A 27,198-nucleotide genomic window follows, 5' to 3' on the forward strand; every position below is an offset into this window, starting at 1 on the left:
GGATAAGAGATAATAGGAGAGAAGTTAGCTTAAGAACTAGAAAGAAGAAATGCAGAAAAAAGAAGGGACGATATGAACTATGTATAAAAAAAAATTAAACAGTAAAATTGATATGCTTAAATTGTAGAAGAATTATATAATAGAAGTGTTGCGATCTGATAGAAAGATAAGATAATCCCTAATAAAAATAATTTTTTGACTTTCCCAGCACCCAACCCATTCTTTCATGTCACCTGATTGTGTCTTCAGCAGAATCAAGAAGGAAATTTTAAAGATGTTTAAGTTTTAGAGATAGTTTAAGACATTAATAATTTACCTTGATCAATAATTAGGAATTTTTTCCAACCACAAAACTGTGTGATTAAAATGTCTGGAGTTTATGATGTCTTTGACTGGAAAACAATTTCCTATAATTTTATGAAAAAAACCAATATTGACACTTAAAGTTTTCCACTACAGAGAGATTCAGTATAACTTGTAGTATAGTTTGAGGTGGTCAAGCATTTTTAAAATGAGAGTCCTGGTATAAATACAGACAGTGGGAGAAACAAGACAGTGGTGAAAAATGGTGTCAAATTTGAAACATTTCAATTGCCATTGTTGCAACGTCATGCTTCACTGAAAACTGCAAAAGTAAATGATGTGAAGAAGCTGTTCTGTTGCTTTTTGATGAACAATGGGAGAATGATCCTCAACTCAGATTTTAGCATAATTTAATTTTTGGCCGTACAATGACATGCTGATAAAACTGAAGTTGTAACTGAGGGTGGGCAAATGGAAGATGTCGAATGTGTTCAGCAAAAACATTTAAGTTATTAAAAATTTATATTTTTTTAAATGTAGCCTAGCAAAATAATACAGCCTTTTAATATGAGTGATAGTGTTAATGAATCTCTATTCTTGTAGGAATTACAACTATTTTACGCTAGTTTTATTTCATTGATATTCGATTTATTTCTATTATGAGTTTACATCTTTTGTATTCATTTATGATTTCCAGCACTTGTAATTTTCAGCACTTAAAACTTTTTGCCAACTACTTTAATTGGAATATAATTTTTGGAATTTCCTTCAGAATAAAAATGTAATTTGTTAATATTAATGTTAGGTTACATTATTTTTAATCGAAATGTCATATCCAGTATTTTTATTTTCAGACTGTCTTTAATTCAGACTTTATTTCCAAAAGATTTCTTATCCAGACTTATTTCATTAATTATTAAAAATTGGCTAAATTTCTGAAGAAGAGTTTTGCTCAGATTACTTAACGATCCTGGGAATTATTATATCTTGTTTCAAATCAGGATTTCCATTGCTGACATAGTCACTGTAAGAATAATTTGAAAAATATTTCACTGAAACTGGTTCAGCATTCTGGAGATAGAGTGGCTGCAATTAACAAAAATGCTATCTCATTAACTCCTCAAAGAGTAATCAATTTAAAACTTCAGCGCATTATACCACATTCTCCAATGAAATTTCTAACTCCAAGTGATGAGAAAAAGAATCCCTTCCCATTGAATGTTCTTCGAAATGTATTACATTAAAGGCAATGCAAATAGATCATCTATGATCCGATTTCTCATACGAAAGTGTACTAATTGTTATCTTCCCATTATCAATTATTCAAAATTTGCAAGAAACTTTTTTGTCACATGTTTTGATACTTCTAGAATTTAAATTTCTTATTAGTATTGTTTCTGGTAGTATCAAAAACATTAATTTATTGAATAGTTCCTTCACAGATGACTGATGATTACCTATATTCCAATAGAAAGCTCCCAGAAATATAACATAATTCTTAATTATAAGAAATGTAATTCATTAAATTGTACATTACTTAATTTTGTGTTTAATTTTAGGAATATGTAGAATTCTTCGAGTTACAAGACAGTTATGGAGAAACCTTTACAATATGAAGCATTAAAAATGGTGTTGATGATTAATTCCGTTGTAGTACAATCTAGTATCCTACAGCTGTTATCTAAAAAAATTAGAAGAAAAATAAATTAAATATGTAATTGTATAACAAATAAAAATTTTAATAAAATATAATAAAAAAAGTAATAGAGACTGTTAACTGTTTATATATTAACAACCCTTTTACTGTTACTTTTTTTATTTACTTTTCTATTTTAATTCCGAAGCAAAAAGCAAAGCATCCTGAGAACTTTACAATATAATGCATTCACAATAACAACATGCTTCTGCTGAATCACTAGCAGCATTCATAAAACACTGTAAGGATAAATTTACAGTCTGAATATATACCTTTGAATATTTAGTAAAAAAGAATATGTTTCCGTCAAAATGGATTATTTCAACTTTGATTGTTAATGATTCATTCTCATTAATTAAGACACGTTATAAAAAAAAAATTTGTTTAAAGAAGAAGATACCTTCATAAAAGTACCCAAGATATTATGATCTGTGATTTATGAAAAGCATTCTTTGTTTATTTTCAAAACTAGTTTCAAATGTTATTTCATTTCTGTATCATATTATGATATTGAAATTGATTACTCTTTATATTTGTAAACTATTTCTCATTTCTGTTTTCATTGATAATATTTCAAGTAGTTTGTTGCATTAAGGATGTTGTTTATCCTGTATTTATTATTTATAACCATTAATTAAATCAAATTAAGTAGTATTCACTTTTTTCTAATAGTCCAGTATTTGATTGTTTTTCACTCAGAATTCTTTCAGATAAAACCGATTGATGTGAAATTTGGCAGTAATTAAGGAATAACTCAAGGAACAAAAGTTATATAGTGTCGATGTGTGCTTTTACTCTCGGGGTGGATACCCTGTAGGTACCCTTCTTGGGAGTGGAAATTATTACATTCAAAATAACCACAGAGGTCGAGGGAAAAATAAATTCTAAGCAAAAAATGTTCTTAAAAAATTTTTTGTAGTCAATACTTTTTGAGTTATTCGTGTTGAAAATGTTGATTTTTCATCCAATCATTGAACGATTTTCACAAAAAAACCTTCCGTTTTATCAAAAACATTAAAAAAAATGAACCTTATAAAATAATAAAGAGATTGGTTTTTTTTATTTCTGTAGATGCAGTACAAACCGAGTTATGCCTCGTTGAACGTAACGGTCTGTTCATCGAAAACTGAAGTCGAACTTTTCAAAATTACATAACGGAAAAATGGAAAATTTTTCGAGAAAAACTTAAACAATATTTTTCAAAATAGTTAAAAATATCTTTAAAATTAGCTTTAGTAAAAGTCATTAGCATGAAAACTAACGGAGTTATAATGAAAATAAAATGGTTACTTTTTAAAAAATTAGGGTTCAAATACAGAGATAGAAGAACGATTGCTAACATTTACAGGAACCAAAAAGCAACAGTAATAACTGAAGAACATAAGAAAGAAGCCGTAATAAGAAAGGCATTCCGACAAGTATGTTTCCTATCCCCGTTACTTTTTAATCTTTATATAGAAATAGCAGTTAATGATGTTAAAAAACAATTTAGATCCGGAGTAACAGTATAAGGTGAAAAGATAAGGGTGCTATGATTTGCTGATGATATACTAATTCTAGCTGAGAGTAAAAATGATTTAGAAGAAAAATGAACGGCATGGATGAAGAACTACCGCATGAAAATAAACAAGAATAAAACGAAAGTAATGAAATATAGTAGAAATAATGAAGATGGACCACTGAATGTGAAAATAGGAAGAGAAAAGGTTACGGAGGTAGAAGGAATTAGAATTACTAAATATGGACGAAGCAGGAGTGATATAAAATGCCGAATAGCACAGGTGAAACAAGACTTAAGTCAAAAAAATATAATTTGTTTACATGAAAAATTAATTTAAATGTCAGGAAAAGAATTTTGAAAGTATGTTTGGAGTGTAGCTTTATATGGAAGTGAAACTTGGACGATCGGAGTACCTGAGAAGAAAAGATTAGAAGCTTTTGAAATGCGATGCTATAGGAGAATGTTAAAAATCAGATGGGTGGTTAAAGTGACAAATAATGAAGTGTTGCGGCAAATCGATGAAGAAAGAAGCGTTTGGAAAAATATAGTTAAAAGAAGAGACAGACTTACAGCCACATATTAATGCATCCTGGAATAGTAGCTTTAATATTAGAGGGTCAAGTGGAAGGAAAAAATTGTGCAGGCAGACAACCTTTGGAATATGTAAAACAAATTGTTAGGGATGTGGGATGTAGGGGGTATACAGAAATGAAACGACTAGCTCTAGATAGGGAATCTTGGAGGGCTGCATCAAACCAGTCAAATGACTGAAGACAAAAAAAAAACAATATATCATAAAAGGAACTTATTTTTATCGGTTCCAGAGTTATAGCCATATGAAATGTTAATTAATGAAATATTTGGATCTATAAGGGGAAGACCCATAGGTTTGAATTAGACTTCATCTCCTTTTTTATTTTTTAACATTTTTTTTTTTAATTAAATATGTTGATTTATAAATAATTATTCAATAATAACAAAAAAAATCAGAAGTTATTAGTGAAATAAAATTTTATGTACTTTTAAAAATGTATGTGCAACAGGCATTATATCATATGTGTATATGTAATAGATTTGATGAAACATGTGATTATTTTATATTAAGGGTATCTTGAAACTTTGACATTTACAAAAACTACGATATCTCAATTTTGGTCGTTCTCTATGATTTTCTTTTATACTTATGCTGCTGCACCAATGTAGTTATAGCAATATACAGTTATAATTACAGGAAGTAAAATTTAAAAAAAATTAAATTCCTGTTTTTAATTACGTTAACTCTATTTTACACAGAAGATAGCAGCACTCAACTATCTAATTGCAGTACTATTTTCTTAATTTTTTTATTGTTTATTTAATGATATGAAATTGGTTGTTATTTAGAACTTTTTATGAACTGTATTATTTAAACGCAACTTTTGCATTAACCACACGGATATCTTTTTGCATACAACATGACTACAAACAGTAATTAATGAATTTATTATTATTGTTATTTTTCTTTAGATATTTTTTAATTCTTATCTTTTTCTACTTAAACTTTTCGAAGAACTTGACTTTTTGAAGAAAAGTACAATATTTTTTTCAGTCGCACGGTATTCTGGGAAACGAAATTTAATTTTAATTTTCTTTTCATTTTGAGGTATGAGGAGTATGAAAATATCATTCGCTTAAAATGTAATATTCATATATATAAAAGAGCACGTCATCAGTGATTCATAATCAACACTCATCAAAAGCCAGTAAAGATAAATTAATGAAAATATGTACACGTCTTACGATTTAAGTGCTCATTATACAAGGATTTTTTGAAATTCTGAATGTAAAGAGTGAAATTGGAGTAACAATTAATTTTTTTTTTTTAATTATTGGTAATAAATTTTCCCCGTTTCAAACTATACTAAACGAGATATTCACTAGATATTGTCTTCCAGAAATTCTGCAAATAAATATCTAAAAACCATTTTTAATTCATCCATGTTTAAGGTAATGGAATAATGTAAACACAGTAATATCTGTTAAGAAAAACAATGATAATAATGTATAAATCAGATAATTGAGGATGTGTTTCACAATAAATATTTTGATGTTACATTAAAAATGAATGGGAAGAATAGCATGAAACAGTCAACTGCTTTAAGAGTAGATGTTTGAGGGAGATCCTCATTGCTTCTTATTTGATCTACCATTGGCATTTGGTTTAAGAAATAGAAGTTGTTTTCATTCACATCTAAACATTTGCAAAAATGGACTGTGGTGAAGATTTTTTGTTATCAGGTGATTAGGCATGTTATAGGATATAAATTTCAGTTGAGATGCAATTAATAAACTGAAAAAGTGTCAGAAAAAGCCATCAAAAGAAATTAAAAACTGAATAGTTTAAAGGAGAATAAGAGAAGTAAAGAAGGGGCATTTCTTATCTCCAAAATTGTTTAATCTTCAAGATAAAGACATGATCAAATTGGTCTATAAGCAGATAGTAAAATTAACAAAACAGGAAAAAAGTACAAGTTTCCACACTTCATAGTGCTTTTAAGAAATGAAGTCCTGGCTATTTAATGAATAATTACAAAATTAGAAAACATTATTAACAGAATGTGGCATGAAAAAAATATTACAAAAAAAAAAGTTAATCAGGAGAAGCTATAATAAAACAATTAATGTCTACAGATAAGGAAGAAAAATTAAGCAAGTAAAACACTACAAATATTTAGATACACATTCCAATGATTCTAGATGAATCTAAATTTAAAAACAAAATAAAAACAAGAATATCAATAGTTAAAGAAGTATTAAGTTTAGAGAAATATATGATTTTTCAGAAATATGTTCATCAATAAATCGGAAAAAGTTATTACTTAAAGTAAAGTAGAGTTAGACTTGAAGTATATTAATGAGTTCTGTTTTTGGAGTGAAATTTTGTATAGAACCATAAACATGCATATATATATATAACTTTTCACATGTGCGCGCACACGCATGTACGCAAAACTCACTCTCTCTCAGTCTGTGTGTGTGTGTGTGTGTGTGTGTAAACCACAAGATGGTAGCACATGTTTGTTTGATGTTAAGTTCCCACGTTATATTCCATTGTGCATTACATTTCAGCTGCCACTTGTATAATGAAGATGGACAGTTAAGGCAAAGAAAAATAAGAATGTTGGATGTATAATAATGTTAGATAAAGGAGATTAATTAAAAAATGTTGTGGACTCTGAAGTACCCTCGATCTGTAGAAAGGATAAGTACCCCTTTGTTATTGGTTGGTTGTAGGTTATTACTATGGTATTTGTAATTAGATTTGTGTAATTTCATTTACTTTTTCAATATGTGTGATTATTCTAAAGTTATTATAAATGAAAATGAATTAATTGATATAACGAAAACCGATTTTTCTCTGGACAATGAATATTTTACCGATATTGAAGATGAAGATGACATTGATATTGACAACGTAGTCATCGTACTTGTGAAGCTAGGCCTAGTGTTTCTGTTTATGATAAAGATTGTTGAAATTAATGTTTAGAGTGACTGCAAGTTATGAAGATGAATAATAATGCCTGTTACATATACATTTTTAAAAGTACATAAAATTTTATTTCACTAATAACTTCTGATTTTTTTTGTTATTATTGAATAATTATTTATAAATCAACATATTTAATTAAAAAAAAAAAAAAATGTTAAAAAATAAAAAAGGAGAAAATTAAAATTAAATTTCGTTTCCCAGAATACCGTGCGACTGAAAAAAATATTGTACTTTTCTTCAAAAAGTCAAGTTCTTCGAAAAGTTTAAATATTTTTTTTTTAACTGAATTATTTGTTATATCGACTAATTTTTAAAATACAATGAAAAACAGAAAAGAATAGGGAAGGATGTAGTAATAATAATAATAGGGTAATAGTAGTAGGTAATAATAGAGAAGAAGGTTCTTTTTCCTAAAAGCAGTATATTTTCTTTTCTTATTTTTAATATGAACAACGAAATGTAGAAAAAGATAAGAATTAAAAAATATCTAAAGAAAAGTAAAAATAATAATAAATTCATTAATTACTGTTTGTAGTCATGTTGTATGCAAAAAGATATCCGTGTGGTTAATGCAAAAGTTGCGTTTAAATAATACAGTTCATAAAAAGTTCTAAATAACAACCAATTTCATATCATTAAATAAACAATAAAAAAATTAAGAAAATAGTACTGCAATTAGATAGTTGAGTGCTGCTATCTTCTGTGTAAAATAGAGTTAACGTAATTAAAAACAGGAATTTAATTTTTTTTAATTTTACTTCCTGTAATTATAACTGTATATTGCTATAACTACATTGGTGCAGCAGCATAAGTATAAAAGAAAATCATAGAGAACGACCAAAATTGAGATATCGTAGTTTTTGTAAATGTCAAAGTTTCAAGATACCCTTAATATAAAATAATCACATGTTTCATCAAATCTATTACATATACACATATGATATAATGCCTGTTGCACATACATTTTTAAAAGTACATAAAATTTTATTTCACTAATAACTTCTGATTTTTTTTGTTATTATTGAATAATTATTTATAAATCAACATATTTAATTAAAAAAAAAAAATGTTAAAAAATAAAAAAGGAGATGAAGTCTAATTCAAACCTATGGGTCTTCCCCTTATAGATCCAAATATTTCATTAATTAACATTTCATATGGCTATAACTCTGGAACCGATAAAAATAAGTTCCTTTTATGATATATTGTTTTTTTTTTGTCTTCAGTCATTTGACTGGTTTGATGCAGCCCTCCAAGATTCCCTATCTAGAGCTAGTCGTTTCATTTCTGTATACCCCCTACATCCCACATCCCTAACAATTTGTTTTACATATTCCAAAGGTTGTCTGCCTGCACAATTTTTTCCTTCCACTTGACCCTCTAATATTAAAGCTACTATTCCAGGATGCATTAATATGTGGCTGTAAGTCTGTCTCTTCTTTTAACTATATTTTTCCAAACGCTTCTTTCTTCATCGATTTGCCGCAACACTTCTTTATTAGTCACTTTAACCACCCATCTGATTTTTAACATTCTCCTATAGCATCGCATTTCAAAAGCTTCTAATCTTTTCTTCTCAGGTACTCCGATCGTCCAAGTTACACTTCCATATAAAGCTACACTCCAAACATACTTTCAAAAATCTTTTCCTGACATTTAAATTAATTTTTCATGAAAACAAATTATATTTTTTTGACTTAAGTCTTGTTTCACCTGTGCTATTCGGCATTTTATATCACTCCTGCTTCGTCCATATTTAGTAATTCTAATTCCTTCTACCTCCGTAACCTTTTCTCTTCCTATTTTCACATTCAGTGGTCCATCTTCATTATTTCTACTATATTTCATTACTTTCGTTTTATTCTTGTTTATTTTCATGCGGTAGTTCTTCATCCATGCCGTTCATTTTTCTTCTAAATCATTTTTACTCTCAGCTAGAATTAGTATATCATCAGCAAATCATAGCACCCTTATCTTTTCACCTTATACTGTTACTCCGGATCTAAATTGTTTTTTAACATCATTAACTGCTATTTCTATATAAAGATTAAAAAGTAACGGGGATAGGAAACATACTTGTCGGAATGCCTTTCTTATTACGGCTTCTTTCTTATGTTCTTCAGTTATTACTGTTGCTTTTTGGTTCCTGTAAATGTTAGCAATCGTTCTTCTATCTCTGTATTTGAACCCTAATTTTTTAAAAAGTAACCATTTTATTTTCATTATAACTCCGTTAGTTTTCATGCTAATGACTTTTACTAAAGCTAATTTTAAAAATATTTTTAACTATTTTGAAAAATATTGTTTCAGTTTTTCTCGAAAAATTTTCCATTTTTCCGTTATGTAACTTTGAAAAGTTCGACTTCAGTTTTCGATGAACAGACCGTTACGTTCAACGAGGCATAACTCTGTTTGTACTGCATCTACAGAAATAAAAAAAACCAATCTCTTTATTATTTTATAAGGTTCATTTTTTTTAATGTTTTTGATAAAACGGAAGGTTTTTTTGTGAAAATCGTTCAATGATTGGATGAAAAATCAACATTTTCAACACGAATAACTCAAAAAGTATTGACTACAAAAAATTTTTTAAGAACATTTTTTGCTTAGAATTTATTTTTCCCTCGACCTCTGCGGTTATTTTGAATGTAATAATTTCCACTCCCAAGAAGGGTACCTACAGGGTCCACCCCGAGAGTAAAAGCACACATCGACACTATATAACTTTTGTTCCTTGAGTTATTCCTTAATTACTGCCAAATTTCACATCAATCGGTTTTATCTGAAAGAATTCTGAGTGAAAAACAATCAAATACTGGACTATTAGAAAAAAGTGAATACTACTTAATTTGATTTAATTAATGGTTATAAATAATAAATACAGGATAAACAACATCCTTAATGCAACAAACTACTTGAAATATTATCAAAGAAAACAGAAATGAGAAATAGTTTACAAATATAAAGAGTAATCAATTTCAATATCATAATATGATACAGAAATGAAATAACATTTGAAACTAGTTTTGAAAATAAACAAAGAATGCTTTTCATAAATCACAGATCATAATATCTTGGGTACTTTTATGAAGGTATCTTCTTCTTTAAACAAATTTTTTTTTTATAACGTGTCTTAATTAATGAGAATGAATCATTAACAATCAAAGTTGAAATAATCCATTTTGACGGAAACATATTCTTTTTTACTAAATATTCAAAGGTATATATTCAGACTGTAAATTTATCCTTACAGTGTTTTATGAATGCTGCTAGTGATTCAGCAGAAGCATGTTGTTATTGTGAATGCATTATATTGTAAAGTTCTCAGGATGCTTTGCTTTTTGCTTCGGAATTAAAATAGAAAAGTAAATAAAAAAAGTAACAGTAAAAGGGTTGTTAATATATAAACAGTTAACAGTCTCTATTACTTTTTTTATTATATTTTATTAAAATTTTTATTTGTTATACAATTACATATTTAATTTATTTTTCTTCTAATTTTTTAGATAACAGCTGTAGGATACTAGGTTGTACTACAACGGAATTAATCATCAACAACATTTTTAATGGTTCACATTGTAAAGGTTTCTCCATAACTGTCTTCTAACACGAAGTCTTCTACATATTCCTAAAATTAAACACAAAATTAAGTAATGTACAATTTAATGAATTACATTTCTTATAATTAAGAATTATGTTATATTTCTGGGAGATTTCTATTGGAATATAGCTAATCATCAGTCATTTGTGAAGGAACAATTCAATAAATTAATGTTTTTGATACTAACAGAAACAATATTAATAAGAAATTTAAATTATATTAGTATCAAATACATGTGGCAAAAAAGTTTCTTGCAAATTTTGAATAATTGATAATGGGAAGATAACAATTAGTACACTTTCGTATGAGAAATCGGATCATAGATGATCTATTTGCATTGCCTTTAATGTAATACATTTCGAAGAACATTCAATGGAAAGGGATTCTTTTTCTCATCACTTGGAATTAGAAATTTCATTGGAGAATGTGGTATAATGCGCTGAAGTTTTAAATTGATTACTCCTTGAGGAGTTAATGAGATAGCATTTTTGTTAATTGCAGCCACTCTATCTCCAGAATGCTGAACCAGTTTCAGTGAAATATTTTTCAAATTATTCTTACAGTGACTATGTCAGCAATGGAAATCCTGATTTGAAATAAGATATAATAATTCCCAGGATAGTTAAGTAATCTGAGCAAAACTCTTCTTCGGAAATTTAGCCAATTTTTAATAATCAATGAAATAAGTCTGGATAAGAAATCTTTTGGAAATAAAGTCTGGATTAAAGACAGTCTGAAAATAAAAATACTGGATATGACATTTCGATTAAAAATAATGTAACCTAACATTAATATTAACAAATTACATTTTTATTCTGAAGGAAATTCCAAAAATTATATTCCAATTAAAGTAGTTGGCAAAAAGTTTTAAGTGCTGAAAATTACAAGTGCTGGAAATCATAAATGAATACAAAAGATGTAAACTCATAATAGAAATAAATCGAATATCAATGAAATAAAACTAGCGTAAAATAGTTGTAATTCCTACAAGAATAGAGATTCATTAACACTATCACTCATATTAAAAGGCTGTATTATTTTGCTAGGCTACATTTAAAAAAATATAAATTTTTAATAACTTAAATGTTTTTGCTGAACACATTCGACATCTTCCATTTGCCCACCCTCAGTTACAACTTCAGTTTTATCAGCATGTCATTGTACGGCCAAAAATTAAATTATGCTAAAATCTGAGTTGAGGATCATTCTCCCATTGTTCATCAAAAAGCAACAGAACAGCTTCTTCACATCATTTACTTTTGCAGTTTTCAGTGGAGCATGACGTTGCAACAATGGCAATTGAAATGTTTCAAATTTGACACCATTTTTCACCACTGTCTTGTTTCTCCCACTGTCTGTATTTATACCAGGACTCTCATTTTAAAAATGCTTGACCACCTCAAACTATACTACAAGTTATACTGAATCTCTCTGTAGTGGAAAACTTTAAGTGTCAATATTGGTTTTTTTCATAAAATTATAGGAAATTGTTTTCCAGTCAAAGACATAATAAACTCCCGACATTTTAATCACACAGTTTTGTGGTTGGAAAAAATTCCTAATTATTGATCAAGGTAAATTATTAATGTCTTAAACTATCTCTAAAACTTAAACATCTTTAAAATTTCCTTCTTGATTCTGCTGAAGACACAATCAGGTGACATGAAAGAATGGGTTGGGTGCTGGGAAAGTCAAAAAATTATTTTTATTTGGGATGGAGCTTCAGAGACCAACCAGTATCGCAACATGAAAATCATCACACTATTTCAGTTTTTCCTCCAAAACTGTCTACAAAAAGCTTTACTGTAGAAATACCTTCAAATTAGAGTTTTTCAAATGGTGGGAAACTGGCTGAGATAATTTAATTTGTGCCTTCCTACCTGAGATTTGGTTTTTTGTCTTTTGATGTTCCCCAACAAACAATAAAATTATTTAAGTAAAACTATGTGCTATAGTATCAGGCATGATCTACTATTTTTGGTAGAACTTAGTTCTTCTAGCAGTAGAAAGACAATACATGTTCATCTTTTTCTTCTTGTTGTAATAAAGAGTAAAAGATATCTGCCCTTTTCTTACGAATTAGGAATTCAGTCTGAATTGAATTGTCACCTGGTTTTAATTTCAGTTCAAATTGGATGTATTTGAGCAATTGTATATAACTTTTGAACCAAAGTTGAGATTACAATCTTTTACAAAAATGTAAAAATACAAATATGGTAATTTGAGTTCTTTTCCTTCATTATTATTGTATGTTTCATGAAACTCAGCTTTTGAGAAGTAACTCAGGAAATACTACCTCATAATATTTTCTGACGTGCAGTAGTATTTTTCTAGATTGCAAAGTCAAAGGCATGAATGACTTCACAGATACGTACATTTGAGTTAATATGATGAAGAATAGTTAATTGAATCTGATATAACTGGAAATCATCTAATTTTAAGGTATGACTATAGTACGTAATTAAACAAATTTTCATTCTTTGTAGGTTCAGTTTCTTTTAACTAATAATATCATATTTAACTAACTATCAGTATTGATCTTTTATGGGAAAATCACTTATCTTTCTATCAGATCGCAACACTTCTATTATATAATTCTTCTACAATTTAAGCATATCAATTTTACTGTTTAATTTTTTTTTATACATAGTTCATATCGTCCCTTCTTTCTAAATCTTCTTTATCTGAGTATTCATTTGCAAAATAGTTCTCCTTTCCTTTTTGTGTTAATCTTATAAATGCATTAAATAATTTTCTGCAGAACATCTCAAATTTTCAACCGTACTGTTTATTTATTACTTGTTGTCTTCCATTTTTTCTACACCTATCTGGTAACAAATGGCTTCTTTATTATTCTTCTCTTAATAAAGTTAATTGTTTTTTTTTTTTTTTTTTTTTTTTACAGATATTTTAATAGCATCTTAAATATTCACCAAAAATTCATTTGAACTGCTGTTTTCTGCATTTCTTCTTTCTAGTTCTTAAGCTAACTTCTCTCCTATTATCTCTTATCCAATTTATGCAATTTATTTCTCACTACATTCAGTTAATCAGTCATTCAGATCGCAACACTTCTATTATATAATTCTTCTACAATTTAAGCATATCAATTTTACTGTTTAATTTTTTTTTATACATAGTTCATATCGTCCCTTCTTTCTAAATCTTCTTTATCTGAGTATTCATTTGCAAAATAGTTCTCCTTTCCTTTTTGTGTTAATCTTATAAATGCATTAAATAATTTTCTGCAGAACATCTCAAATTTTCAACCGTACTGTTTATTTATTACTTGTTGTCTTCCATTTTTTCTACACCTATCTGGTAACAAATGGCTTCTTTATTATTCTTCTCTTAATAAAGTTAATTGTTTTTTTTTTTTTTTTTTTTTTACAGATATTTTAATAGCATCTTAAATATTCACCAAAAATTCATTTGAACTGCTGTTTTCTGCATTTCTTCTTTCTAGTTCTTAAGCTAACTTCTCTCCTATTATCTCTTATCCAATTTATGCAATTTATTTCTCACTACATTCAGTTAATTTCTGAGTTATTTTAACTAACTCTCTTCAATATTACTTTTATTTCTACAACCACAAGTATATGATCACTATCGATAAGATTTCCAAATCTCTGGCCTTCTTTTTATTTTTTATACAAGCCTTTTTTATTAGGGTTATTATTAGCCTTTTCCAGTATTTATTATGAACATTTTATTACTTGCATAATCAAGAATCCTTACTCCTCTTTCATTCTGTGTTCTCAGTCATTTCCTTTAGTTTCTTCATATCTTCGTTGTACGTTTGGATGCACTACAGCACCAATTACCCCATTAATATTCTACAACAATGTTTACATTACACTTGCATAATTTTCTGTTACACTTCATAAAGAACTTCAATTGTACCACCATCACATTGATTGGTTGGCATATAAACTTGTATTAAAAATATGTCCTTGGTTCCATACTTAAGTAAAACCTATCCTTTGTACACATTTTCATATTTCTATTTTTTTAGAATTATTCCTACATCATTTCTAACATTTTTATTTTCTGAATTGTAACATCATCCTCTAATAACTTCATTCTTTCTTTCTTATCTCACTTTATTTACTCTTATTTCATTACTATTATCTGATTCCAATTCCATGATGTTCATCTCTCTTTTAAAATTTTCTAACTTCTCTGCTTGCAAAACTCTTTCTACATGGCATATTCATATCTCTTTTCCAGTTTTTTCTGACTTCTAGATACTGATTACCATAACCAGATCGACAAGATATAATATTTATGGTTATTAATTTTCATTTCAATTAAAATTCGTCACAGTATTAAACTACCAAAAAAAAAAACAGGGAAAAGTATCCCTATTTATAATCTACCATAAGTCGCTTTCTGTGCTTTATAGTATATATTGTTTCTAATAAGCTGGCTCTCACACTGTACTATGTCCTTGAAAACACCGCAAAAACCTCTCTTAATCATTCTGTTCCACATGTCCCAATTAGTGTAACCGCATTAAAAGTCTTTAACAAAATTAGAAACTGAATATAACTTTTACCTTTAGGACAAATAATACAAAAAGTAAAAAATAATATAAAATCCTAACACTAAATATTTATATTTCCTTTTTTCATCAGATGACATCCACTAAATAGTTCCTTTTACTTTGTCCATAAACAACTTTAATTCTCTTCAGTATCCTTTGTAAACCTTCCCGTAATTTATACCCTAGCATTTGTAATGACTTTTCAACAATGTCCTTGTCACACAACTGCAGTCTTTTATTTATTAACTGGGGAAAATGCTGTTTTATTCATCGCTAACAAAAAATTTACTAAATGAACCAGTATCAATACTTTCTTTTATAGCTAATGTGGTTATATCTTCCCAACAACATAAATTTTTTGCCATGTATTTAGATAAAAGTCTTTATGGATTATTTAATAATTACCCTTAATTTTATTACTACCATTATTAATGAATAATTTGAATCATCATCTGAATTCAAAATGAGAGCTATACTAGGACCAAGTACTTTTAGCAGCTTCTAAATCGTGCACATGGTTATGAAGAACCTCTTAAAATTTTGTAATGGAATTGCTCACAGTAAGTTTGTACTTAGCATCATTCAAGTTTTAAGTAAACGTTTTATATATTAAGCTGTTACATCTACTTTTATTTTCGAATTCATTATAATGCAGTCTACTTTGAATTGAATTCATGTTCACTACGTTTTTTTGTTTTTATAAAGGATGAACATTCCTGTCACAGCATGTCAACTAATATGATTGATTTTGTTATTCTTTATGTCCTATAACACTTCCGAAAGACTGCTGGAATTTTTTCCTCAGCTTTTATAATAATTAATTTTGCATTTATTTAGAATACATAATGTAAATAGTTCTTTTACGATCAGTCTAAGTACATATCAACTGAGTACAACAAAAGCAGAAATGCTGAGTGTAAATTACATACATTTTGTTATAACATTTAATAGTCACACATAAAATCTATCATTTTATAATATTAATACTACATAAACTGTGGACTGAAAAATTTTACTAAACTGTACCAACCAAATTCTAATGAACACAGTAACAAATCTTCATCTATGTCCATTGAATGGTATTCGATTAAAGCAAATTTGAAAATGTATTAAGTGGTTTTTTAGAAAAGAATTAGGATAGTACGGTTTAGCGTAATTATACAATGTGATTTAACAGATCAGCACAATTGGCTTGCTATTCGTGTACTATGTAAATAGTTTAAGAACATGAGAAGTGCTAACTCATGAAAGGTTACAATAAAAAAAAAATTGAACAAGTATAAAAAGTATTTATTTACAGTCTGCACAACTAAACATGACAAGCAGCACCTGAATTAAATATTCCTCGTTCAACTATTGATAATGTGTTAGGGAAACCTTTAAAAATGCATTCTTGCAAACAACTGCAGGAGATTACACAAGAAGATAGGATTAATCATAAGAATTTTACCATCACCATGTTTAATCAGTTAGATGATGACATTTATCTCAATAAATTTGCTCTTTCTCATGAGGCTACTTTTCATTTATTTGGAAAGGTAAATAAACAAATTGTCAGATTCAGGGGCACAAAAACTCACATTTCAATGCTGAGCACAGTCGGGATATTCTAAAACTTAGCGTTGGCAATGTGTGACAAATGACAGGGGTAATTTGGCACCAATTTGGCACCCATCAACATCGAGTACCTTTGTTCATAAATTTCTGAAGAACAGATTTCCTGTTAGGTTGATTGGTTGCGGTCAAGTGGTACAACAGCCTGGTCAATTTCAAATATGATTCTGTAGCTTGGATTCAATAATCCCTGAAATTTAATCATCTTTGAATTTAATAATGGATTTTTCTCAGAAGAAAATACTTTTTATAAAATAAAAAACAATTACAATGGCTGCAGGTTTGAACTAAAAATATAGCAGTTTTTAAACGTTATTTATGAACTAATTTTTTGCGCTGAACAATTAAACATCAGTCAGAATGGAAAAATGGAAATTTTTTTTTTTCACGAGCAGTGACCACTTTTATATATAGGTTGTACTATCAAATAAAATAGTTATTTAATTGAGGAAGTCTTTTTTAAATTTTGTTACACAAAATGTATAATGTAAATCAAGTAAAACAGTATGACAAGTAAAACTTTTGTTATAAAGCTATTAAATATCAGGAAAAGGCTAATCAGATATCTTAAAACTTACAGAATTATAAAATATTCTTTGGTTTAGACAGTATGTAAGACCAACACAGCTAGTTCGTGAATAGTAAGTATTTAATTGATAACCACTGATGGTGAAGTTTAACACTTTGTACTGCAACACTTTGCTGTTTTGTTTTAAAAAGGCCTGCAACTGAAGTTTTATAGATTAGAAATAAACAATTAAAGGATATTTATATAAACATTAATGAAGTCTTAAATAAAGCATTTTAAAAAAAATTATAAGGAAATAAATTAAAAAAAAAAAATACAAAAAAAATTACAAAAATATATTTGATTACATTCTCAATTGAATTCTCAAAAAAAATTCTCAATTTGATTTAATTCTTATTTTTTACTTTTTAGAGGTTTTTTTTCATTTGTTTCCTTTTTTTATTAATGTTAATATTATTATCAGTTAAATAAAAGCTTTTTTAAAAAAATAATTTTTTATATAATCATATATTTTTATAATTTTTTTTTTTAAGACTAAAAAAAGTAAAAATATTTATTTTTACACATCAAAGTTCCATATGTGTACCAAATTTCATTCATTTTCATACGATAGTTCATGAAAAATGAACATTTTCAACTAAATGCATAGGGGTAGCACATGGGGGCTTGGGGTTGGGTCATATCAAATTCCGACACGATAGTGCTGTATATTGGCATCATAGTTACATACGTGTACCAAATTTCATTGATTTTCATATGATAGATTAAAAGGTATAGCAGTTGCAAGATTTGATTATTCCTAAAGCGTGTTAAATAAAAACTTTTAATAAATACATTCTTTAAACATAAGTGCACTGGATGGGGTAATTTAATGACTGCATGTAGCCAAGTTGTGTCTATTTAGCACATAAACATACACACTATATAATATATATTGTGTTTAAGTAGGGACTCTATAGTCCTAGTTTGAGATAATAAAATTACGAAGCAGGTTAAAGAATCCATGGGTAGGTCCATAGTTTAAGATGCACTGATCAAATACTAAAAATACATTAACTCAAGATGATCCTCATAGTGTACTCAGTATGGATTCAATAGACATCGAGCTAAACATTACCATTAAGAAATCATCACAGATAAGGAAACAAAGGATAGTAGATAAGGGACCAAATCCTCTTCTCTCCATTGACTTCAAAGCAAGCTCATCCAAAGGAGAATTTTAAGTTGCTCTTCAAGCAGTAGCCATCTATTCAATCAATAATTCCTTCCTAAGCTCACATAATTTTAAGTTTGTCGTGCCATTAACACAACAGTCTCAAGAAGTACCATAGAAGTAAGTTGAATATCCAATGAAAAGTAAGGTTGAATAAGAGCAACCATTGATTCAATGATTTACACAAAAAAAATTTTCACAGATGCTAAGAACAAAATTATATGAAAACTTATAAATAAATTTTCCTGTATATATTTTTTAAAAGCATGAAACCAAGAAAAATTGTTTTATATTTTCTCAGCACATTTAGATTAAGTTAAATATGTTAGACAAAATCATGATATGATTGACAAACATTAATTAATAATTCATACTTACATAAATTATAAATTTACGTGTCTGCATAAATTACTTTTTGATTTTTAGTTACAAAATGTTTTCTTAAGCTCTGAGAGGTAAAGGAACTTAAAAATGCGGTATATACCATTTCAAGAATTGGAACTTGGCATAAAAGTGATATAATAAGCGTGACTTTCTGGGCTTTTTAGCTGGTCTTACATGATATAAGTTAAGTTTTTCCAATGGGTTTGTTGTAATTCTTTTTAAGTTTTGTTGGCACATCTACTACTGTTTTCAGCATATAAATTCTTATTACTCTCTAGTATATTGTGTATGTTTTAAGTAGATTTCATACGAAAGCTTCCTATTGCAATGGGTACTGTGATTCGACTTCTGGAAAGTTTTGACATATTTTAGCGTTTCACATCCCCCAGACCCCGAACCCACCGTCAGTTCAAAAGTTTATATACATATATATTTCACTTTCTTGTGGACACGACAACTACCATAATTTTGCGCCATCACTTTCAAATTGATACATAAAATATAACGACCCAAAATCTTGATCGAGTTTGTAAGTGAGTAAAATCGTACCATGGGGGTGGAAATATGCGCCTTTTTCAAAAAAAAAAAAATTGCTATAACTTTCTTATTAAGTAAAATATTGAATTCCTTTAAAGTTCCTACTATTCTTTGGATAAGGACCTAAAAATTGTCTAAGTAAAGGTTTTGATATCACCAACCATTGCCCAGGGGGTGGAAAAAAGTGGGTTTCGAAGACAAAAAAATCATACCTCCCTTAATGTTTACAGTATCAAATTGGTTTAAAGTGGTCATTAGACCTCTAAACATAACATAAAACTTTTATCTGAAACAATTTTTGATATGATCAACCAGCAAGGGATGTCCAAAATGTTGCTAGAATTGTAAGATGGTGGGGCTTGTCGTATGCTAAACATGTGAAACTTTTTTCACATACAACCATTTCGTATTGAGTAAATTTGAAGTTTTTCTTAACTTTAAGGGGGAAATCTTTTTTATTTCCTACTTAACTTCGGTGAAATCTAACTCTTCCTTCCATCGTGCTGAAAGCGATTTTTTTAAATAGGCTAAAAAACATTATGTCTTCTAGTCTCCTCAGAGTGATCATGTGCTCTCATCCTCTCAAATTAAAAGAACTGTAATTGATGATAGAAAAAATGTTCTTTTAAAAATGATTTCAACTTCCAGAAAAATTAAGAAACACATCTAAATTAAGGTTTAAGACTTTTGCTCCTGGAAGCTCAGTGCGCTCACTTGCTTCTTAAATAGCAACAATTTAAACACTGCAATATCAAAACCGTTTATTTTTTCAGTGTGTTTTATATAGAAAAAAATTAATAAACAGTAGTGGTAGAGTTTCCAACCCTTTGTCTATGAAGACCTCTTGCTTCCTAGCCTTCACAAATATAAAAAAATGAGAATATAGCTATATTAGAATCATAATTTTTGAAAATGTGTTCAACCTTCTGAAAAAAAAACATTAATGTCTAAGTTCATTGAGTATTCTTATTCCAACTTGGCTCTAACCCCCAAACCTCTTGCAGAAAATGTAATTAATTAATGAATGGATCTTGAACTATTATAAAAACTATAACAACCACACTTTATAAAATTATATTCTACCATAAAGAAAAGATTAAAATAATGGTGATGATGAAGTCTGTGCTTAATTGAACACAAGGAGTTCACTTTCCAGTTTCTTGAAATATTTGAATTGAAGAATCGTAATATTTGAATTACTATTCTTTAATATGTATTCTACTTTAAAAAAAAATCATGAAGCATGTACTTTAATGAGCATATATTTCACTGTTTTTTATTTTTGGCCAGCAGGAAATGGAATCAACTAAAAATTTTCAAATGAAACCAATGGTCAAAGAGCTTGGTTGGACAAAAAAATTATACAACTAAAACTGAATTCTGACTGTTCAAAACAAAATATAAGTGAACAATGTGTTTGTTTCAGATAGATATAACCTAATTGAGTGCTTGTTTGTTTTAGATAAATAGAACTAAAATTGAATGCTCCCAATTAAATTTTTTGTTATTTGAGGTATCCTGATTCTCTTTTTATCTTTTTATCTTTTATCTTTTATACAGATATCTTCTACAATAAGAGATACTAACCAAGTAAGCCCCAACTTTGAGAATTGGCCTTGTTGGTTGAGGGGGGTAAAGAGGCATCTCAATGATTTTAAATGGGACAAATGGTCATGTGATACGTCGATTCACTAAAAGACAAGCAAAACGGTATAAAGTTACATAAACTAATTTCATTGTAGAAAAGTTTTTACCATATGTGATTGTTAAAATAGTGGCATATTCTGCTCTCTCCAATTAAGAATAGCTTTGATGCGTAATAAATGTATAATTTTTAATTTCTGAATATGTAGTTGTACTGTTAGGTATAACAATGTACGAGTCATAACAATATTACAACTAGTAGTAATGGTATTTAGTATTACATTGTACTATACAAGTGAAAGTATGATAATCAAGTTAAGTTTTGCATCTCAGGGTTTTGGCAGATTTTGACAATTCAAAAACAAAAACAAAACAGTATCTATAATTTTAGCATTAAAATTTTTTGGAAAGTTATACGCACTGGAGAAACCAATTTGGAGAAATTTATAAGAATGATTTTTATGTTTGGGCCACTGATGCCAATTCATTTTGATCACAGTAAGTCGAAGATGTGGGGAGATATGGCGACCTTGGGTTCTGTATCAGAAAATTTTACTAAAAGAGCAGAATAATTTTTTTATATTATTCTTTACACACATACTTAGATACTTTAATGTTTTAGTTAAATTTCCTTTAACGTAGCAGTCTGTCGAGGGCCAAGCTCTAGGTAAATAGAGAGTTACATATCCCAGCTTATATATATATATGTGAGAGTGTATGTGTATGCACACGTGCGATTGAAGCAAATAAACCATTTTTTGTAGTTAAAATTTTTCTTTTCCTAAATATTTGTAGTTATAATTTTTACTCTTTTAATTCTACTTATGTATGCTTTAAATAAGTTTTTACTTACAGGGCTATAAAATTTACAAATGTATGAAAAATCTAATTCAAACTGTATATTCTTATTAAGAAATCTATTTAACTTGTCTTCTAAATCGTCATCTAAAATTGGAGTTAAATATTTTATATTATCATTGATTGAGCGTATGCTGTTTATACGTAAAATACATCTGCAAACAAATATAATATGAAAGAAAACTTAGTAAATAATATCATTTTTATTCACCTATAAACACACAAGTTTAGGTTATGATGTATCATGCACAAATATGATTAATATATTTTTGTATGAATTTGTTTTTTAATACACTTTAAAATATTTAAGTCCTCAAAAATTGAAGTAAATATGTAACTAACATGTACAATCAAAACTGATTAATGTAAAATTGTAATTGCCCATAAGTAACTATAAACTTAGTATAATCAGTAATTTATATGTATACAGGACGTTTCATAATGTTCTTAGAAGTTACAAAAATTCATTGCAAAAAAAGTAATTCACTTACCTAAATAAAAGTTGTACGTGGTGATGGAGGGACTCAAACAGTTTTCGTTAAAATCTGTAAATGTTCAATATGTGCTCCTCTGGTGACACGGAACGCATCAACACGAAAGTCTAGTAGCTCTTGCCAAACTCGTTCTAACATGTCATTTTCGATAGAGTTTATCGCATTGATTATGCGATCCTTTAGCTCAGCGATGTCGTGCGGCATCGGTGGGATAAACACGTTATCTTTCACGTAACTCCAGAGAAAGAAATCGCATGGCGTGAGGTCTGTTGATCTTGGTGGCCACAGAATAATGTGTTGGTCTTTTTCAGACGCACGTCCTACCCAGCGCCAAGGAATGTTGTGTTAAGGTACTGTCGAACCTCGTTATGAAAACGGGCAGGACAACCATCTTGCTGGAAATTGAAGTCGTTGAGTAGCTGAGGCGTAAGCCACAATTGTAACATATCCAGGTATATCATGACGGTTACTATCGTTTAAATAAAAAATAATGGCCCATACACTGCCTCACGAGAGATCGCACAAAAAACGTTTATTTTCGGAGAATCCCGAATGTGTTCCACATAAGCGAGTGGGTTTTCAGTTCCCCAAACTCGCACGTTATAACGGTTTACTTTGCCGCTAATATGGAAAATAGCTTCATCGCTGAAAATTATCTTGATTAGAAAACCTTCATCTAACAACATCTTTTCCTGTAACTGTAAACAAAAATCGGGCTTACGTGTTTTATCTCCATCAGCAAGACGCTGGATTAATTGAAGATGGAACGGTTTGCATAATAAACGTTTACGAAGGACTCTCCACACTGTTGTTTTCGGAATATCTAATTCTCTACCTGCAGCCGCAGTCGATTTTGACGGGCCGCGAATGAAACTTGCACGCACACCTTCGACATTGACTTCTGAGGTTGATGGACGACCGGTTGGTTTTCGTTTGCCAAGCAACCGGTTTCACTGAATTGTTTATACCGTGAACGAATGGAATTGTCACTTGTTGGCTCTTTATGAAATTTCAACCGAAACGCACGTTGCACAGAAATTACTGACTTTGACCAGTGTAATTCTAACACACAAAACGACTTCTCGCTTCCCATGGCAGCCATATTCTCTACTGTCGACGCCTAGCGAGCAAATGGCCTAGTATATGTGGAAAAAACTTTTTGAATTACTCTTTCGTACAGTACTTGTTTTATTCTTATGAGTTTTTGTGAATTTCAAAACTCCGTAGAACATTATGAAACGCTCTGTATAAATGAAACCCATTATTACTTTATATCTAACTCCGCTATTTCGTGGATGAATTAAATTTAGATTTATTATTTCCAAAAAAATCAAAATCATTTTTTCATCAAAATTTTTCAAAAGTGAAATAAAATAAGGGGTAAAAATTTGAGAAAAGATGAGAATCTATGTGTAGATTCTGAAGAAATAACATTGAAGAAATGTGTAGATTCTGAATCAGCATGTAGATACTGATGTATGTGTAGAATTTGAAGTCATTACTAAACATAATATTAATTTTTTCCCCACGAAGTTGATGGTTATCATGTTTATTCTAGAAATAAATAAAATAATTTAAAAAAAGAAGAAGGAAATCAAATACCCAACTGAAAATAATAAAAATAAATTAAACTAAAAGACTAAAAAATAAAAATAAAATTAAAAGAATGTTCATTAAACGTAAGTGATTGCTACTTCCATTTGGGAGTTAAACTAGAAAAGGGTGCTAAGTACAAAACAACTAAAAACTTGAAACTAATGGGATAATTCTATTAGATAATAAGCTACTGTTAAGAGATGTTTCTTGCTTACACTAAAAGAAATAGGTACTGATCGATGGGATATATTGAATCATGGAATATTGGAATTCTGTACATGATAACACCAAAATTCTACGACCACCATTTAAAAATTATTCCTACAAAGATAAAGCTGGACTTAGGTAGATGACATAGCCTCCGTATACTGTGGAATCTAACGGTAATAAAAGGATAATTCATATCTAAAAGGTAGTTTTTTAACCATATAGAAAAGTAATTTCTTTAATTTCATCCTCAAAGGATCTTTTAATTTATTAAGCGACTGAAACATGAAAATAATACATTTTTGATAGTAACAAGGAAAAAACCACAAACAATAAAAAAAAAGTGATTCGTGTAAGGAATATAGCAATAATGAATGAGGTTGAACAATGACAAAATAAGACAGGTAAATTGACCTGTTACATTACATTTGCTACTTCCTGAAATAAACAGCCAAAATGAAAAGATGCGCAACAGAAGGAAACTGTGAAATAAAAAAGGAGAGAAACTAAATATTTCATTGCTACAAAATACTCATAATGTATTATATAGATCACGTCAAAAATGGGTTGATATGGGATGAACTGATGAAGCAGTTGCAAAAGCGGGTGATTATTAGGATTGCAATCTGAAATACGAGTGAATAATTACAAGATTATGTTCTTAATTACCTTGGATGTTTTCCAAGTGTTTGAAAGAATTTTAGGAATCAACATATATACTAACTATGAAGATTTATTTAAAGTTTTACCTTTATACAATAGTCAAAAGAATGACACAAGAAATTGTGGTTTCATTTGAAATTTTTTATTTACAGAAAAGCTGGCATTAAAACAAACAACATGTTCAGGACAAAATTGTAAAAAAGATTTATGCTATCATAAACTTTTTACTCTGATCGAACTACAAATAAAACTGACTAAATTCAGCGTATGTTTGTTCAAAGAGCAGGTACATTGAATATAATTAATACAATTAATAATAATCAATAACATTCAATAAATTGAACTCTAACAAAAATATGGTTTTTTAACTTCTCACGGAGAAGTTTTTTGGTTTTTCTTATGCGTTACTTCTTTTTGTGACCGGACCTGCTATAATTACGAACACATCCCCAAAGGAAAATCAGGGGACATTCATTCCTTCACAACCTTTTCATATTTGTTCTGCTAATTGATACCAAATTTTCGGTACTGCATGCCACACCTGTTTATATTAGAGCAGACCTCGTGATGTTATCAAGGGACTTTCTTTTGTATGCTGCAAGAACTTATAGAACTAAAACGCTGTATGTTCTTTGGTGTCCTCCCTTCCCCAAAAATCGCATTCAGATGAGGATGTCTATACCCGCCCAGGTACGGTTTGAAGCAAACGTCACCAGTTAGGAACTTAGTCAACTCGTACCTCAGTTCTCCATGCTTGCGATGCAATCATCTCTGGAGATCTAGGGGTCAGTCTGTAGATCCATCTACCTTCTTTGACTAATCCCATCTGTCGCGCCAGCTATGAAGAAGGGATACCTCTGTTACAGATTCCCCTGTTATAAACATCAGATCACTCTCTCATCGTCTCAAGAATGTAGCTACTCCTTGAGAAACAACAGAAAAAATGTTGTCACCTAGTTCTTTAATCGAATTAGAAATAAACCCTATTCCTTAATGAAATTCAGTAAGGAAGTGATGTGTGACAGTATAAGGAAATCTTTTCTATTTATGTACTATATAATACATTCATTAAAAAAAATTATCACTTACGGGATTGAAAGTTTCTTAATTATTTTTGCTTCTGTTTCTTCAGGTCTGAAACACAAACACAAATTAAAGAGTTAGAATTCTAAACAATACATTGAAATTTTATCTGTGCTCTAGTCGCATTATATCTTTGCTGATGAGTTTGAAGCTTAATAACTGGCTTCATACGTACATTAAAGATTTTTATTTATGATATTCCTAATATGTTCGTTGTAATCTGGTCTACTAGTGAACAATAAGTAACCACCCCATGCCCCACTGAGAGAAGAATGATATGTATGAGGTGTAAATTAGGTGCAGTCTTGTACAGATTCAGGCCGATCGTTCATAAGACGTATGGTTAACTGTACCCCAACTACCAAAGTACATCTGTATCTACTGTCTAGTATTCAAATCCGTATACAAGCAACTAAATTTTACTAGGAATTGATCCACAAAACAACCTTCGATTTTGAAAATCAGCTGTTAAACTACTGATCTTGCGACCACCACTGGACCAACCTGGTGGACCATATATAAAAATTAAAAATTACAAATAATTTTTATTTATTCATAGTTTCTTACGATATTTTATTTACTAACAAAAAAAAGCTTTAATATTATAATATCTTGCGCGAAATCGGTTCAGTAAAGTTGCGAGATGGGGAAATAGCATAATAGTCTAGAAAAATTCGTTAATATTCGAGTTATAAAGATGATGAACTGATCTCCAATCACGTTTATAATGAATGCGGTATTTAGTACTTGCTTATTATTCTTTACTGTAATTTTGAATACCATTTATCATAGAAATTACGCAATTAATATATTATTCCTTTTACATTTTTTCACCCGATCCCACTCCACTCGTTTTTTATTAAGATTATCTTTACCACTCCATTTTACATTACTAAAGTCTGTTTGCTTTTAATTTATAAGTGTTACTTAAGGTTTTTGTTTAGTTTTAGAAGTAACAATTTAAGCTAATAAAATATTTATAAAAATGTCATAGGAAAGGCTTGAACTGGTGGTTTTTAACATCATCCTGTTGGAAGGAGATATACAGGTAGACTAAATTTATGATGGTTGTAAGAACAGGAATATCGATAAAACCAAAATTATCAAGAGAGCGACAATGAATGGTCTTTAAGTAGAACTGACATATGAGAGCGACTTCATAAAAATAGTCCATGCTAAACTACGTTCTCAGTGGAATAC

The 27,198-nt window shown here is 29.1% G+C and overlaps 2 protein-coding genes across 10 annotated transcripts in view; one reads left to right on the top strand and one right to left on the bottom strand.

The window, feature by feature from the left end:
- Window positions 1–2,067, top strand: part of LOC142332850 (uncharacterized) — a 70,641-nt gene extending 68,574 nt beyond the window's left edge. For all 3 annotated transcript variants that reach the window (XM_075379502.1, XM_075379503.1, XM_075379504.1), the window contains one exon: window positions 1,863–2,067. In XM_075379502.1, coding sequence (XP_075235617.1) covers window positions 1,863–1,919 — 57 coding nt within the window. In that variant the 3' untranslated portion in view covers window positions 1,920–2,067. The remainder of the gene's footprint in view (window positions 1–1,862) is intronic.
- An 8,386-nt stretch (window positions 2,068–10,453) lies between these two features.
- Window positions 10,454–27,198, bottom strand: part of LOC142332853 (uncharacterized) — a 75,738-nt gene continuing 58,993 nt past the window's right edge. For 5 of the 7 annotated variants that reach the window (XM_075379519.1, XM_075379516.1, XM_075379518.1 and 2 more), the window contains 4 exons: window positions 26,005–26,049; window positions 21,951–22,110; window positions 17,369–17,518; window positions 10,454–10,657 (listed from right to left, as the gene is read on the bottom strand). In XM_075379519.1, coding sequence (XP_075235634.1) covers window positions 10,601–10,657; window positions 17,369–17,518; window positions 21,951–22,110; window positions 26,005–26,049 — 412 coding nt within the window. In that variant the 3' untranslated portion in view covers window positions 10,454–10,600. The remainder of the gene's footprint in view (window positions 10,658–17,368; window positions 17,519–21,950; window positions 22,111–26,004; window positions 26,050–27,198) is intronic. The other 2 variants (XM_075379520.1, XM_075379514.1) reach the window with 2 other exon arrangements.

This window comes from Lycorma delicatula, chromosome 12 (genome assembly GCF_047948215.1).
Source record: "Lycorma delicatula isolate Av1 chromosome 12, ASM4794821v1, whole genome shotgun sequence".
In the NCBI taxonomy this organism is placed as follows: Eukaryota; Metazoa; Arthropoda; class Insecta; order Hemiptera; family Fulgoridae; genus Lycorma; species Lycorma delicatula.